The sequence below is a fragment of the Microplitis mediator genome, chromosome 1, assembly GCF_029852145.1.
Source record: "Microplitis mediator isolate UGA2020A chromosome 1, iyMicMedi2.1, whole genome shotgun sequence".
NCBI classification, from domain to species: Eukaryota; Metazoa; Arthropoda; class Insecta; order Hymenoptera; family Braconidae; genus Microplitis; species Microplitis mediator.
This window is the reverse complement of record NC_079969.1, coordinates 22,108,900-22,126,425: the sequence shown is the minus strand read 5'-3', so window position 1 is coordinate 22,126,425 and position 17,526 is coordinate 22,108,900. Positions and strand designations below refer to the sequence as shown.

General features: G+C 30.3%; 2 protein-coding genes across 7 annotated transcripts in view; both read right to left on the bottom strand.

The window, feature by feature from the left end:
• Nucleotides 1–1,689: 1,689 nt before the first annotated feature.
• Nucleotides 1,690–6,609, bottom strand: LOC130673403 (A disintegrin and metalloproteinase with thrombospondin motifs like). Its single transcript, XM_057478393.1, has 9 exons — nt 6,559–6,609; nt 6,301–6,495; nt 6,118–6,213; nt 3,922–4,042; nt 3,644–3,855; nt 3,106–3,248; nt 2,813–2,980; nt 2,492–2,590; nt 1,690–2,031 (listed from the first exon to the last, which is right to left on the bottom strand). The coding sequence occupies exons 1-9, from the start codon at nt 6,607–6,609 to the stop codon at nt 1,737–1,739; spliced, it is 1,380 nt and encodes a 459-aa protein (XP_057334376.1). The 3' UTR covers nt 1,690–1,736.
• A 7,038-nt stretch (nt 6,610–13,647) lies between these two features.
• LOC130664063 (FH1/FH2 domain-containing protein 3) overlaps nt 13,648–17,526 on the bottom strand; it is a 179,971-nt gene continuing 176,092 nt past the window's right edge. For all 6 annotated transcript variants that reach the window (XR_008989292.1, XR_008989293.1, XR_008989295.1 and 3 more), the window contains one exon: nt 13,648–15,352. Coding sequence is in view for 3 of the 6 variants with exons in the window: in XM_057463758.1 (XP_057319741.1) it covers nt 15,279–15,352 (74 nt within the window). In the remaining 3 variants the exon portion in view is untranslated. The remainder of the gene's footprint in view (nt 15,353–17,526) is intronic.

Here is a 17,526-nt window from a genome sequence, read left to right as displayed (position 1 = left end):
TGTCATGAATGATCATTCATGACTGAATTTGGTCATGTATGACGTTGCATAAATCATGTGTAATTATTCTTTCCTCGTCATGCATGACCATGTACAATTGAACATAGATTTGCATGGGCATGCATGTCTTTGCATGAATCATGCAAATTCAGGCATGATCATTCATGATTAAGCCTGGTCATGCATGATATTGCATGGATCATGCATGACTATTCTTGCCTTGTCATGCATGGTCACGCATGATTGAACATGTCTTTGCATTATCGTGTAAAGTCATGCCTGGATCATGCATGACCATACCTAAATCATGTATGAGTCATGCACGATCATGCATGATTCATAGATGATCAAGCATGATCAAGCCTGATGATTTTTTCCGGGTGTAATAAAATTACACTGTACAAAATCGGGAGTGAATTCGAAGTGATTACGGATTACTCGGAGTTTCGGAGTTTTTAAGAAAATCACTCTGCATACGGAGTGAATTTGGAGTTTGTCTTTTCAGGAGAGTGATTTCAGAGTGGTTCGGATTTCATTTAAATCCGCATTCACTCCGAATTTAATCTGCGTTCACTGCGCAAATTTTTTACAGTATAAAAATATTGACACGATAGAGACCAATAGCAATTGTTGAAAATATATGAGATCCCATGCAGGAGCTGCCAGAATTGAACGACGGGGCCCTACTTGGCCCAGCACTGGGGAACCTAGCTTTGGCACACCTATATTGGCCCATGATTGGAAACTCAGTCCTGGCCGTGACGATTACCCAGGCTTGGACCAAGACTGGGTGCCCCTGCCTTGGCCGTCCAATGGCAACGCAGACTTGGGCCAAGGTAGGATTTCCCAAGCTTGGCTATACCTATGGTTTAATCTATGGTAGATCATATAAATGTATCAGTTCAACATTAGTAGGTTCGTCCAGTAGCTACCGTTCGAACTCAGCAATCAGAAGGACGGCAGTTCGCGCCAGAGCCCAGCTCTGTCCCTTAGATAGTTTAATGTTAATAATAATAAAATTTTTTTTTTAATTAGTAACCAGGACTGGTCCTGTGTTGTCATTCCAGAGTTCTACCAAGGCTGGCTTACAAGCTTGGCCCAAGGCTCTGCATACTTGGTCCTAGCCTAGGCCCGTCGTACTTTCCTTTCTGGGATATTTATTATTATTACTATAGGATAAGACGGGGGAGGCAAAACGAGGCTTTAAAAATTTTTAATAAATAAAAATTGTAAGAACCAAAATTGGCCCGCAGAATTTTTTTTAATTATACAAAACGGCAATAGACTGTAAAAGATTTGTGAATTGAATGCGGACTAAATCCAGGGTGAATGTGGAGCAGATGATTTTCTATTCATTGAATCCCCTCGGAGTGAAATTCACTCCATTGTGGAGTTTATTTTAACTCCACTGAAAAAATAAACTCCCTACTTGCTCCATAGAGGGCGAAATTTTTTTTAAATTTTTCTCAGCGTGCGGATATCACGGGGTAATTCTGGTCAGCAGTTTTATTCAACATCTGCTTTGTATTAATTTCAAAACCTATTAAATAAGTGTGTTGAAAAATCAATTATCTGTGAATGATTTTTAAAAAGATTTTATTAAGTCATCATTAAGTACGTTTCAAAACACTGTCATTAATTTAAACCAATCCATTTTATAAAATAATAATGATTTACAATTTTTTTATTTCGTTGATAATGTCGTGTATTTTGTATTGAAAATTTCAAGTACTTGATTAATTCATGAGATTTTCTTGCACACATTTTCCAAGGAGACAAATTTTACCTTGACCACAACTAGTCCCATCAAAAAGCCCATGATTATACTCTACTCCGGATTGACTGCCATCACTCCTTGGCTGATGCCAACAATTGAATTTTGTGCAATTATCCTCGTACTTTATGAAAGTTGTGTTCGATTGTAGGTCATCACAATTTTTTTTTGGTTCGAACAATTTTCCAGGTAATAATCTCGGAATTGCGGTACCTTGCTCTTGAATTTCGTTGTATAAACAGCTAAGATTATCCGTACTGTAACATAATAAATTAAGTGTCAAATTTGGTATTCTATCAACCAATAGGCTAATTTTTAAATAAATCAGTAATTATCACTATAAGTACACTCTGAAAAATTTGCAGAGTGAACGCGGAGCAAATCCGGAGTAAATGCGGAGCGGATGACTGTGTATTTATTTAATCTCCTTGGAGTAAAATAAACTTCGAAGGGGAGTTTATTTTTATATTGAAACTCCGGTTCGGAGTGAACGCGGATTGAAACAAAATCCAGAACACTCCGAAATCATTCTGCTGGAAAAACAAACTCCCTATTTACTCTATTTGCGAATTGGATTTTTCAAAAGCTACGTAACTCCGAGAGACAGAGTAAATTCGGATTTTAATAAAATCCGTTATCACTCCGAATTCACTCCCGATTTCTTAAAGTGTACTTTTTTTTATGAAACTAAATAATAATAAAAAAAAATTTAATTACGCAAATGATTGAGTTAAACCATCCAAATTGCACTGTGACCATTCCGTTTCATATTGCCACGGGCATTCCTCATCGAGTTCATAATTGAAAGCTCCAAGCCTGAAGTTTAACATGTGTAAATATTTTTCTTAAATCAAATTTCCAACTGAGCGAATAAAGATATATGAAAATTTTAAGATCGCAATCAGGGAGTACTTAATATTAATATTAAGGGTTCAAATTTTAACAGGACTCTTTTTATCCTACTAATACTTTTTAGTGTGTCCTTGAAAACAATGAAATACTTTCAAAATATTTATTACGATGCAGTATTATACGTACGAATATCCTAGTTGATGAGCCATGTAAGGAATAGTCAAAAATAGATGAGTTTCCCCAACAGATATTGTCTTGGCAACGAGTTCTAATTCGTGTAAAGTTTTACATGCCCCTCCTAAATATGATTTACCAGTATATCTCCATCTGGTTTCGCTTGCATACAACATATTGCTTCAATACGAACAACAAAAAAATTATATTCTATTCTTAAGTGAACTATTTAACTGATAGAATCATTTTGGGAAAAAAATATTATAGATTGAAAGTTAAAAAGTTTATGATTGTGATAAACTTACGATGTCATTAAAACAGCGATATCGTAACTATCAATTGGAAATGCTCTTTGGTACCGGTACAACCATCTGCCAAGTATCAATATTACTTGATCAGGATGTATACGTTCTGGAATGTATTCTAATTTTGGAAAACTGGTTGGGACCTGTTCAAATATATTTTTATTAAAGATTACAGTAAAAAGCATGTATCCAATAGTTAATAAAATTATTTAAAAAAAAAATCCATAAGATTTGCTGCGCGACGAGATGTTTTGGATTAATTACCTTTTCATTATTACATTTCACTCAAATTCAATGGTTTCACATAAAAATGAGTGATTCATTGTACATTGAATCACACTTTTGGTCGATCAGAAAAGATTGTATTTTAATATAAAATTTTATGAGAATAACTTTAGTCAATTAGCGGCGTATTCTTCAGCATAAGTTACATAAAAATATTTTATGGATGAAGAAACAAAAAATATTTGCTAAACTTATGCTTATTTTTATGTTATTGGGATGGTTCAAACTGAATTTATTTTTAAAAAATTATTACCTCAACTATAAGAATTGCTTTAATATTGAATCGAAACTTTGGACTCTCGAGATTACGAAACAACATGTCTACGCCGTTCCAATATGCTAAAACATGTGTGACAACATCACGCACATTGCTGCCCAATTTTTTGAATAGCGCATTGTCGACAATTACAAAAATCTCAGGATATACTATACTGGGATATGGCTTTGATGTAGTCCGAATTATTTCTGCCAAGTTAAATTATTGATAATTATTATATTATGATTTATTGTTAAATCATATTAACAACTTACGACATTTTATATTTGATTTCCAATGGTTCATCTTCAGCATTTGGGAAATTTCCTCGTTTATTTCCGTCACATTTTTGGGTCGAGCAGGTTCTCCAGGAATTTTATTTTTAACTACAGTGCTCTAAATAATTTAAAATCAAGAATTTCAATCAAAATTGCATTGTACTTGAAAATCCTACAAAATATTACGGTTGTTTATTTGCATAAGGAGAAAGACCGAAAGAGCGTTAAGAAAATGTTGATGATAAATTGACGAGTTAATGTTGAGAGTGTGGGAATAATTCAAATTTACGATTGTTTGTATCGGAACAACTAATTAGTATAAACGTTTTGTTAAAAATTAAAAAAACAAATTTTTTTTTTATAGATTTCGCATTGTAGGTATAAATATTTTTTGTTAGACTCGAAAATATTGGCGAATTACGGAAAAAATTTTTTTTTTTTTAGTTTTTTGTTGATTTCTCAGAAACGAATTGATCGATCGACTTCAAAATCTGATCAGCTCTAGACCTTAATAAGCCGCGTTGAATGCCACCTCAACCATCTCAATCGGTTAATTCGTTAGAGAGTTATCGTGGGAGAAAGAAATGATAAAAAATGGTTTTTTGCGAATATCTTTGAAACGACTTAACCAAACGATTTCAAAATTTGATCAGCTCTAGAACTCAATTAAACACGTCGATTACCGCCTCAACCATCGAAATCGGTCAATTCGTTCGTGAGATATCGTGGGAGAAAGGAATGCTAAAAACGGTTTTTTTCGAAAACAATGGGATACAAAAGTATTTTAGAGCTCGAAGAACTCGAAAATGTATTCACAACAATGTTATTGAGCTCGAAGAGCTCGAAAACAGCGGGAAGTTTTGGGGCTGGCCCGCAGAGTCAACCGATAGACAGATTTTTTTTTTTTGGGCACCACCAGAAATCGATAGTATATGACAAAACAAAAATTCTATCAGACGATCAACTCTTGAGTTTAAGTTTTAGAGTTAAGGTAGCTCATTGCAATTTTTTATTTCCCATTTAAATAACACGGGAAAAAAATAATTTGTTTAGATTGAAATTTTTTATCTCGGCAATAGCTCATTGTACGTATAAGCCCAGGATATATTTTGGTAGGAAATTCAACGCTCTACAAAAAATGTCTCTTTTCATTTTTCGATAAATCCATCTGTTCAAAAGTCAGTAGAGCTCAAGTCGAGTTATAGTAAATTTCGAGATCTTTTTACTTTTCAAGCGAAACTATTAGACTTATCATAAAATAACATAAGGTCTTTTTTGTAGACAATTTTATTTCCTACAAATTATCTACGATAAAGTTTTCTCTGATTACGTATAATTTTCTAGTTATTTCCATTTTAATGTCAAGCTCTTAAAATCAATCAGAACACTATTTTTTAAGAGCTTGGGCTGACATTTATATTACATATAAGCGCTCATTTCTTAAGGGGCCTATTTTGCCCCACGCTCCCATATTATCAATTTCTGGTAGTGCCCAAAAATAATGTTGTCTTTCGACACATCCTAATATGTGTATATTAGACCGGTTCAAAAAAATCGACTATTTTTTTTTTTTTAAAACCCGCAGTGAAATATCTTCCTAGTCATGAAAAAAGAAGCCTGTAAAAACGGGAGCTCTTAATATCAATTTTGAAAGGTCGCTCATCGTATATTTCTATTTTACGTTTAAATAACATGGAAAAAAAAACTTTTTTAGTTTGGAATTTTTCACCTCGGCAATGGCTGATTGTACGAATAAGCCCAGCATATATTTTTGTAGGGAATTTAACGCTCTACAAAAAAAGTCTCTTATCATTTTTCGACAAATCCATCTGTTCAAAAGTTATTGGAGCTCGAAGTCAAGTAAGAGTAAATTTTGATATCTTTTTACTTTTCCGGCAAAACTATCATACTTATTATAAAATGTCAGTAAATCATTTTTGTAGACGATTTTATTTTCTACAAATTATCATTGATAAATTTTTTTCAAATTCTGCATTGTTTTCTAGTTATTTTCATTTTAATTCATTTAATGCCAAGCTCTTAAAATCGATCAGAACACTATTTTTTTAGTTTTCACTGCGAGTTTTGAAAAAAAAAATAGTCGATTTTTTTGAACCGGTCTAGTGGATATATATATATATATATATATATATATATATATATATATATATATATATATATATATATAATTACCTGTTCTTGATTAGCTTTGGGAGCTTTATTATTACTGGGTGTAGTAAATGCATCAGGTTTGTTTTTACGCCAGTATGCAATAATATTTTTCATGGCCTACATTAAATAAATTAAAAATTGATATTAATATGAATCATTGATCATCAATCCAATTTATTTGTTAATTGTTTACCAATTACTTACGTCTTTATGCTCAATAATTTGATATCCAGGTTGGTTCACAGAAACTTTTGGCTCTTCTACTAAACCATACACAGGAGTATTTTCCGTTGCTAAAACTCCCTCATCAAGAGTAAGCCATGACATAATATCATCGCCAAAACGTGCTGTAACATGTTTCGCTTTAACATTATTTATTTCAGCTTCAGATAAATGAACCTTCAAAATTTTATAAGTTTTAATAATATATAGAATTTTTTTTAAAATTTAATTAATAATTACCCCTTGCAACAGAACTCCAAGAACTGCACAGAGAAAAATTACTTCGGTCATAATTTATTAATGAACCTAAAATTAAATTTTATGTACATTTGTATAATTATACCCATTTGAAAAAATAAAAAATATTTTTATTTTGCAATACTTCTAAATAAAAATCTTCTAATTGTTCGGATTTTGTAAGGCAGTTGTCAAACAGGCGGACTGATAATTAAAATATTTTTTGAAAATTCAATTTTTTTTGTTTTTTTTTATTGATAATGTATATAAAAGGCACAATAGGCCTTGGGAATTCCCAATCTAGCCAAAAAAATTCCAGTAACATTTAATTAGCTCCATAGAGCCATCTAACAATCACAGATCAAACTTGATCGCGACGGGTAAATTTTGTTATATTCGGAACCGTTATTGTTTATCAAATGTCTTAAAAATGCCTGATCTAAACAATCACTCAGTTAAACCGTATTCATATCTTCATAAATCCGTTTAATTGCATATATAACTTTCTAAATTGCTCAATTTAGTGAAGAGTAAGTTTGATAAAAAAAATTGAAAAACTGATTGCTTTTAAAGAAAATTAGACCTTATGATTTTAACAGAAAAAAAAATCGGGACAACGGTTGACATTTCGGGCCAGCCTCAAAATTTCCCGCTCCCCCGGGCCAGCCCCAAAACTTTAAGCTCTTTGAGCTCAACAATACTCTTGGATGCCCTTGTTTTTTTTTAAGCTTTTCAAGCTTAAAAAAAGTTATGCATTGCATTTAACTACGATAACTAAAAAAATCTCAAATAGTTAATAACATGAAATTTTCAATTTTCGTCTATATAATTATTCTCAAAAAAAAAAACGTATATATATGTTCAGTCACGAGCTTAGGCAATTTGAAAAGCTTCGCGCATTTCCGCTACGATCGGGAGTAGCCGAACTCGCTACTGACTTGAATGTCAGTATAATGCCGAGTCACTCGCTATTTGGGCCCGACACATACTATTTCTTGCTCATGACCGTGTCACGGCGACATGAGAACCCGCTATACCAACCGGCCAATCAGAGAAATTGGCGGCTAACTATTTCCTGTTGGCGCGCTTTTAAGCCAATGGAAAAATTCGTTACTGCAGCCATGCTGCCACGTCATCACTGAGCAGCAACGAAGGAGGAAGACGCCGTCTCAGTTGCTAATCTACATCGTGCAGTCTTACTAACCACCACGCGTTTTTAACCGCTTTACTTGTCGCATTCGCTATCGCTTATCTATCTTGTCGCATTCGCTATCTAATGTTAATTCTCACCATATTTAACTGTATAAAGTGTAAATAAATAAACTAATTGTTTATTGATAAAATCTGTGTAATTTTTAATTGTTAAAATTCCATCACACCTAAACCAGATCCTTTTTGCGCATTCGCTCACTTTACAATATACGATTGGGTCAGAATCTATAGATTTGGGCAGAACTGAATTTAAATCACCCTGAAATAAAGTGAAAGGAGTTTTGAATTAGATCGTAACCCCGAAATATGAAATATCCGAAAAAAGTTTAGAGAACAGTAATATCTCTAATGTATTGTTGACGATGGAATCTATACTTACGAGATGACAGTTATAAATTATGCAGTGATTAAAAGTGACGGTGAAGGTGAGGATCTGGTATAATTTTTTAAACATTTCATACATTATATTGTACGTATTTAGGGAAAATTGTTATTTCTGAAATTTTTTGGCATCGATATCTTTCAAACAAATAAACCAATTCCAACGCTCAATACAGCTATCAACGCGTTTTATCATGGACTTGATGGTCGGAACCATTTTCGCGCAACGAAAAAAAAAAATTGGAATATAAATTTCTACTAGATGACTAGATTTCTGAAATGTTTCGCATATAAGTGCAAGTATACCAGGGGAAAATCTTATACCAATCCCAATCTTCGGAAATACCCCTTACGTCATCTTCTTGCAGTCGAATTACATAAATTTTTTTCATTTTCGTTGCGCGAAAAACGTTCCGATCTTCAGGTACGTGTTTTATCGAGTTCTAGAGCCAATGTGACTTAGAAATCGACATTAAATCCACCACTTTATAATAATTTATTTACTTTATTTACTCATTTAATTTTTTCAGTACCATTGCAAGCGTAAGTGTGTTAATATATTATTATAATTACATACACACAAAACCTTTGAAAAAAGGGCTCATTACCGATTTACAACGTCGCGGATTTAAGGTCTGCGGATGAAATGTTAGGGAACTGAAAATATTGAGATTCTTCTTGCGACAATTGATGCATTTTTTTAAGTTCTACAGCTCACCCAACTTGAACATTAATCGATAGTATCGCAGTAACCATCTGAATTGGTTTATTCATTAAAAAGATATAAAAATTTACATACATACATACATACAGACACTCGGACATCATTCAGAAAATAGTTAAAATAGTTTCAGAGGACCTAAAAATGTCGACATCTGATGAAATTTCGATTTACGAAAATCAGGGTGGAATCATTCACTTCCCGAATTTTTCGAAAATCGTCAATTATCTTCGCGGGAAATTAAAAATTAGTTGTGAGCTTTAAAATATATAGAAAATTTGAGATTCTACGATGGAGTCAACTTTTCTCCAGATTTTTGAGCTTAAAAAAAAAGCAAAATGTTTTGAAGCTGGTGCGTAAAAAAAAAAAAAAAAAAAAAAAAAAAAAAACACAGAATTTATATTACATTTAAATAAAATGATGAAAATTCACACAGTAAATAAAAAAAATAAAAGTAAGGTGAACTTACAATATTATAGAACAGTGCCTGAAGATCGAACGCTTATGTATTACGATCAGTTAAACTAAATTCATGTCATTTTATAGTTGCTGTTAATTGGGTAACGACGCATTGAGATGTTTAATGTCTCAAATAAAAACTCCTCGGGGTTTTTTACGTGACGTCTTAATTTATAATAGATCATTTTTCATAAAAATAACTAAGACAAAATTCCATTTCGTCAATGATACTTAATTTTTTTTTTCGATAAGATAAATTACAGTAATGGTTGAGAATAAACGATAAATCGAGCACAGAAAAAAAATATTAGTAAATATTACTAAGATTCTCGTCAACAGCGCGCCTAGACCGAATCTCAGTAAATATTATGAAGTAGAACGTACACGGAAAAAAATAAACTTTAAAAATTACGATTTATAAATATCCTGGAACCCGGTTGTCAATATGGGGAATTTTAACATTTAAATAGTAAATTTTATAATAGGTGTCGTCTATTTTCTGAGTATCAGTCACGATTTTTAAAGTTCAAATAGTAATTTTTCTTTATACCTCGGCCGAAAGTACGTACGTTCGGCCTCGGTTATTAACTTCCCGCTAAGAAAATCGACGATTTTCGAAAAATTTGGGAAGTTATTGTTTTCACCCCGATTTGCGAAAATCGAAATTTCATCAGATGTCGACGTTTTTAGGCCCTACACGGAGAGAAATTAATTATTGTATCTACTATACAAAAATTGTAATTTTAACTATCTAAAATGGTAATAACATTTTTCAGTGGTTACAGTCGACTCTGTCTAAAGGTTCCACGTCGGGACAGGACCATTGCCTGAAGGTACCCTCCCCACCATCAGCACTTCCCCTGCAATACATTCCCCTCGAGCGCCGAGGCGCACGCTAAAACGAACACATTGCGCAGTAAACATAACCTCAAATAAACGTGCATTTAAAGTTAGCGCTCGAAAACTGAATTGTGATTCGTCACTCGAGAAAGCGGAAGGGGGAATATCCGGGAACCTTTAAGCAATGTATCCTGGAACCTATAGACAGCGGGAACCTTTAGGCAGAGAACCTTTGACATTTTCAGAGCGATATCTGTATGTATGTATGTGTGTGTGTGTGTGTGTCTGGATGTAAACCTCTCATATCTTTTTAATGAATGAACCGATTTAGATGGTTCTTGCAGCATTCGAAAGATATTTTCTGAACTTAGATTTTCAAAAAAATTTTAGACCATTTAGTCAAATAAGCTCTGAGATATTCAAGAAATACGAAAAAAAAAAATTTTTTTTTTCGTTTTTTTTGGATATTGTGAAAACTGTTGGATCGATCAATTCCAAAATCTAATCAGCTCTAGAACTCGATAATAGCTTCCGATTGCCACCAAGAACGTCTCAATCAGATAATCCGTTCGAAAGATATCGTCGACGAAAGAAACAATAGAAAACGGTTTTTTGCAAATATCGTCGAAACGACTAAACCAATCATTCCCAAAATTTCATCAGCTCTAAACCTTAATAAAACGCGCCAATTGCCACCTCAACCGTCTCAATCGGATAATCCGTTCAAGAGATATCGTCGACGAAAGAATGGAAAAAAATCGTTTTTTTTCGTTTTTCGTGGATATTTCGGAATCTATCAAATCGATCAATTCCAAAATCTAATCAGCTCTAGAACTCGATGTAAGCATTCTATTGCCACCTAAATCGTCCCAATCGGTTAATCCGTTCGAGAGATGTCGTCGACGAAAGCATAGAAAAAAATCGTTTTTTTTTCATTTTTCGTGAATATTTCGGAATCTATCAAATCGATCAATTCCAAAATCTGATCAGCTCTAGAACTCAATAAAAGCATTCGATTGCTCCCAAGAACGTCCCAATCAGATAATCCGTTCGAGAGATATTGTTGACGGAATAAAAAATGTAAAATCTATATCTGCTTTTTTCATTAAAAAACATCATAATTACCGAACATAATTACTCAAAACTAATATGTTCTTCTTTATATAAGTCATTGAAAGTGATTGCTCAAAAATCGTCATGTTCGCGGGTATTACGATATACTTACACGATGTAGATACAACGTATCACGTAAATACTTATTTTTAAGCTAATTTTGAACATAATTGTAAATAAATATATAAAAACGCTCATGCATTCATTATTTTGGATTCCAAATTTTCAAACTTTAACATAAACCGAAACCCTTTTGAGCTTGAAAAGCTCATAAGAAAAGAGAAACAAAGGTTTTTTGAGCTCGAAAATGTATTTATACTAATGTTTTCGAGCTCTTGGAGTTCGAAAACAGCGGGAAGTTTAGGGGCTGGCCTGCAGGGCCAACCGATGCCCAGATTTTTTTCTTTGTTTTGTTACTATCTGCTGCCGCTATTAGGTCTAATTTAAAAATAATTAGATGCAATCCAATAATTAATCCATTGAAGTAAATGATAGAAACGATAATCTATATTATTGAGAGAATAAGGAAAATTTTGTTCCGGCCATATCTACATGATGGAATCAGTTAATTTTATTAAATTTGGTATCGTTGAAACTTTTCATAGTTTTACCTCTTTGTCATTGCTAAGTTTTGAGATTAATCAATTTATCTGAATCATTTGAATTACATTTTAATTACGCAGGAAATAAAGACGATCGTATTCATTTTCTTTAAATAAATTAATATTTTAATTATTCTGTCACTTAATATGACTGAATATATTTATTACTATTATATATGTAATTAAGAGAAAATAAAAAAAATTTAATCTATGCCATGTCTTCTATGATAATGGAAATTAAAAAAAAAAATTGGTATCAGTGAAAAAAAATATACTAGACGACTAATAAAAAAAAATTTGACCGTTTGTAAATATTTTTTAAAGAATCTCATGATTATACAATCATCAAAATCAATAAATTTGCGAGTTAATGATGAAATTTGTCTCACTAAATTTTAATGACAATAAAAATAAACAAAAGATTCTAGAGTTGATTTTACAGTAGAGATTACAATAAACAGTTAAATTCAAATTATATTTTATAAATTCGGCCGTAATATTCAGGCAGTCACGTAGTGATTTAAGCCGGCATTTGCTACCGTAAGTAATCTTAGCTTATGATTACAAAAATTTTTTGTTAATGCTACAAGTTCATTCTGTTACTTTAACAAATCAGTTTTTTTATTGGAACACAACAGTTTTGTTACAGTTATAAACCATGGCTTGGCCCAACAAAGAATTTGCTAGCATTACAAAAACATTGTAATCCCAACGAATGCTTCGTTATCCGTACATTAAGGGAGAATTTTGTTACCGTAAGTTATCTTATCTTGTGGTCACAAAAAATTTTTTTCTGTGTACACAAGAATGATCGTAAAGTATGTAAAAATTAATCTTAGCACATTACTAGTTCTCGTTACAATAGGAATGGGTCGTTTTTACATACGACTGAGTCAATCCAGCATAGTAACCATTACTACGTTACACATTATGGCGAGACAGAACTAGTTATCGTGTTCACAGTCACTGTTCACTTACCAGATAATACAGGTTCCTTTCAGCAGTCGATGTGTTACTATATTTATATATAATGATTGAAAAATTTTTTTGATAAGTTGTGAGAAAAGTTCAAATTTTGAAACAATAATTAATAAATTTGGCACATACTTTTGGAATTATAATCAAGATGACTTAAATATTTTTGTTGACTTAAGAAAAAAAAAATATATTTATTTTATAACTCAATAAGATTTTGATAAATGTCTTATTAAAAAATCTGCGGGAATTTTCAACGGTAATTCAAAGGAAATTATAATTAATTTTGTAAAAAGTATTTCGATTAAAATAATTAAATTCTCATAAAGTTCATAATTACAGGAAATTGATTCTTATTTTTTTGAGAATGTGGAAGTTCAGCTGTTTTAGGTCAAGGAAAAAGTATACAGGAAGTTGTTAATTCAATAAAATTAACTTGTGTATTTAAATTTCTGCAAAATTATATATATATATATATATGTTGTTATTTTTAGTTTGAAAAAAAAAAGAAAACGCTGGAAAAAATTAATTAATTCATTTTAAAATAAAATTAATATTCGAGAAAAATATGCATTCAAATTAAAAATATAAAAATTTACAAATCTACCGGAAGTGAGCATAATTAATTACCATAATTTAAATATATACACAGTAATTAATTTTCTCAAATATTCACACAAATGATTTTTCTTTGAAGACAAAAAAAATTCACTTGCGACAATTGAAATTCTTAATTTTCAAAAAAATTGGACACAATAATAATGGCAATAAATAAAACAAGGATTTAATATTAGATGAATTTATTTATCACTCGTTAAACATTTAAACATCCGTACAATAATTTAAATAAAAATAATTATTATTTATAATTATAGTTATATTAAATCAATAGTAATTACATAGTACACTTTTAAAATAATTAAGCAATTACATTTATTATTTATATATTTATATTAACGTCCGTTTTGAACTATTATTTGATTAATTGTTAAGAAAAGTTTTTTTTTTTGCGATCAGAAAAAAAAAATTATAAACGGACTCACACTTGATTTCATTTCTTCTCCATTTATCACAGTCACTTCAGTAGACAAACAAAAAATATTCAATTTGGTGCAATCGATTATATAAATGTTGAAACCATATATATATAGAAATCAAAATCAAATTACATATGGCATTCAATAAAAGAGCTTCATATTTTTTTTAATAAAAAAACAAATTATACCCAATATTAAAAAACGTTTAAGCTGCCCATTTTACCCCTCTTTTTCCTAAATATCAATCTATAAATGAGCTAAAATATTACCAAAAAAATTTCAATTTGAAAAATAAAAATCTTAAATGAGAATTTAAAAAATAAAAAAAAATAATAATGAAAAGATATAAAATAAAAATTGAATATTAAATCGTTAAAATTATATATTAAATTTATAAGCTAAGTCGTCATAATCTTTAGTGACGTTTACGGTAGACAGAAGTAGTAATAGCTGGGATTGTAGCATCAAATAGCAGTAGTAGTAGTAGTAGCAGTAGTTGTACAAGTAGTACAAATTATAAGTAGTATAAACGTTAAGTTGTTGCGTCAACGAGAGAATCTCGCTCGTCGCTTTGTCCTAGTTATATATATACATGTATATATTGCGTCACTAATTCCAAAAGGACATATATTTTTATACCCCCTTTTGGCTGTAGTTACTAAAGTTAAAACCAAAATGATGTAGAACTTTTTTTTTAATCGCAGATCATATTGTAGATTTATTCTATAGCTAAAAATTGTTTTTTAATTTTTAGTTACAACCGGACCTCGTTATAAGACTAGGTCGAGGCTATAGGGGAAAATATTCTTAGAATTAAGATTCCAAGAGGGCCAAAGTTTAAATTTAAATAAAAGATTCAAATAATTGTTTTTACTAGGAGTACAATTATTAATATATTTACCTGGTTAACACTTTTTATTTATATATATATATATATATATATATATATTTTATATCAGTTTTAGTTGTGGTGTTCGTCAGTCTTATAGCGTTCAGCACGAAGTTTTGATTGAGTTGTAGGGGCGAGAAGTTTCCAAAAGAGTTTTGACAAATTGAGGGTAAGAGTCTTATAACGAGGTCTGACTGTATTAAAAAATTCTGCAAAACGATTGGCAATGAAAAAAAAATTATACGCCCTTTTGGTTTTAGACTTAGTGACTCAAGTCAAAAGAGCGTATAGAAATATTAGTAATTTTGGAATTAGTAACGCGAAATATATATATGTATTATTATATCTTTTAAAAATTTAAAGAGTAGTTTGTTTGCTGGCTATTAAATCTCGTTAGCGTTGCCTGAGGCACCATGGCGCAGTTATAATAATAATATTCATAAAAATTATATCACAGTAATTTTTTTATTTTTATTTTAAAAAGATTATTTTAATCAGTAGCCCTTGATGTATGCTGCAATATGTTTTTTCTCTTCTTCTGACAGTCCATTCTTCAAGGTCCTACGCACTGTAATAATTTAAAAAAAAATAATTAAATAAAAATTTACAATAAAATAATGAAAATTAAAAATATGTGAGTGTAAAATAAAAATAATTGGGAGGTTAAAATATTGAAAGCAATCATTTAAACGGGATTTTAATATTCCGAGGTAAACTGTTGCAAGCAGTCATGCTTTGATTTGCGGTATAAAAATGAACAGCCTCACAGAATACGCGCATGCAAATTTACTCCCTTGTGAAGAGAAGAGAAGGAAGAGTAAGGGGTATGTGGAGTATGTACACTATGTACTGTTAGTATATATGCGGTATTGGAGAGTATAAATCCGATGTAATTGATGCAGCTATAATATATATCGTACTCATATCAGATATATCTTGAGGTACATAATTACTGATGTACTCTAGTTAAATATCAAATTCTCCTTTGTTTACATTGAATGCCAATTGATAGAAATCTCTAATTTAATTATTTTTATTGGTAGACTATTTAGAATTTTTTTTTTTTTTATTTAAAAAAATTTCTTTGTTGTTAATAAAATGAAATATAAATATTTTATTTCTGTACGTGAGTCAATTAATTTTTAAAAAACTCATTAATTTTAATTGGAATTTTTTTATTTTCAATTATTTTAAAAATTCTTAAAATTTTACATTAAGATCTTAATAAATTTTGGTATCGCAAATGATTAAATTTGAAAAAAATTGATCTATTTTTGAAATTTTTGAAATTCAAATCTGACACTAAAGAAATTAAAAAAAGGGACGATCCTGAAGTTAACGGACAATTAACAATTTTCGGATTTTTTTTTGCGCGAATCAATTACAAAAAAAAAAAAAAAAAAAAAAAAAAACTAAAAATATGCACATGTAGAAAATCGAAAAAACTACGGGTGAAATTTTTTTAAATACTTTTTTTTTATAATTTATCGATTTTAAAAAAAATCAAAAAATATTAGACGTCGGCTAACTGAATCGTTTCTTTGAGAAACCTCATAAGTCAAGAAAACAAAATTTTTCAGGAAACACAAAAAATATTTTTTTGGAAAAACTTGACATTAAAATAATAAATAAATAATTGAATACAATAATGTTAGCGTCTCTGAAAAAGATTCCAACAAGAACAATTTAATTTTTTATCTGAAACTACTTAAAAAAATTATTTAAAGTTGATTGGCTTATGGGGTTTCTCAACCAAACGGAAAAAAAGCTATATAATCATTATTTTTTTTAATTTTTCTACTTAAATCATTTATTACACTGATAAAATGAAGTATTAAATATGTATTTGAACTCTGAAACTCAGAAATTACAAAAGATACAATTTATTTAAACATTTTAATTAGTCATATAACAGTCAACAATAAAACAACATTTGAAATTAATTTTCCAAAAAAGCGCGAATTTTAAATAAAAAAAAAAAAAAATTATTTCTGTAAAACTAAAACTGCATATATTTATTTGAGTCATTGACTTATGGGGTTTTTCAATTAAATAAAATTGCTGTCACCCCGTTAATTTTTTTTTAAACGCTGATTTGATGCATATTTTGATTGATTTCTATGGAGGGACATCCAAAGAACCCAAAAATGCAAAAAACCCAATTTCGTAAAAAACATGACTCATGGAGTTTCTCAAATAAACGATTCAACTTCAGTATCATTTTTTTGGATCATAAATTATTCGTTTCTTAACAAAAATTTCTTACTCCAAGCGCTTAATTTATTCAAATTTGCACTGAAAAAAAGTTTTCAACGCAAGAATATTTATTCTAAACATAAATTTTTTTTTTTCGTCTACAAAAATTTAAACTCAAGTATTTGCATAAATATCAAAATATATACGACTGAAAAATTAACAAAAATTTTCTTCAAATTAAAAATTATCCCGATTCATAATTCCACCGTTTTTTTTCTTACACGGGTGACTAAATTTAAAAAATTACTGCTATAAATAAGTAAACAGAATTATAATTAACAGTGAAAGTATTTAATAAAAAATTTAAGAGCGAATTTACCGAAGCGAATTACGAAATAAGCTGACATTCTTATTCTCGTAAACGAATTAAATTAACTGATATATTTAATTACACATCTATAAATCCTTTATGTACTCCAGAGCAGTAGAGCGCATTACTTATACTTTAATAACCGAAAATATATTTTACTTTGATACAAATTTATA

What these genes read in the sequence shown, in the direction of transcription:
- LOC130673403 (XM_057478393.1), bottom strand. Translation starts at nt 6,609, where the DNA reads ATGACCGAAGTAATTTTTCTCTGTGCAGTTCTTGGAGTTCTGTTGCAA. An exon ending in TTGGAGTTCTGTTGCAAGGG is followed by an intron (nt 6,496 to 6,558) that starts GTAATTATTAAT and finishes AAAATTTTGAAG; the next exon opens with GTTCATTTATCTGAAGCTGA. An exon ending in GGTTTAACTCAATCATTTGC is followed by an intron (nt 2,032 to 2,491) that starts GTAATTAAATTT and finishes ATTATGTTACAG; the next exon opens with TACGGATAATCTTAGCTGTT.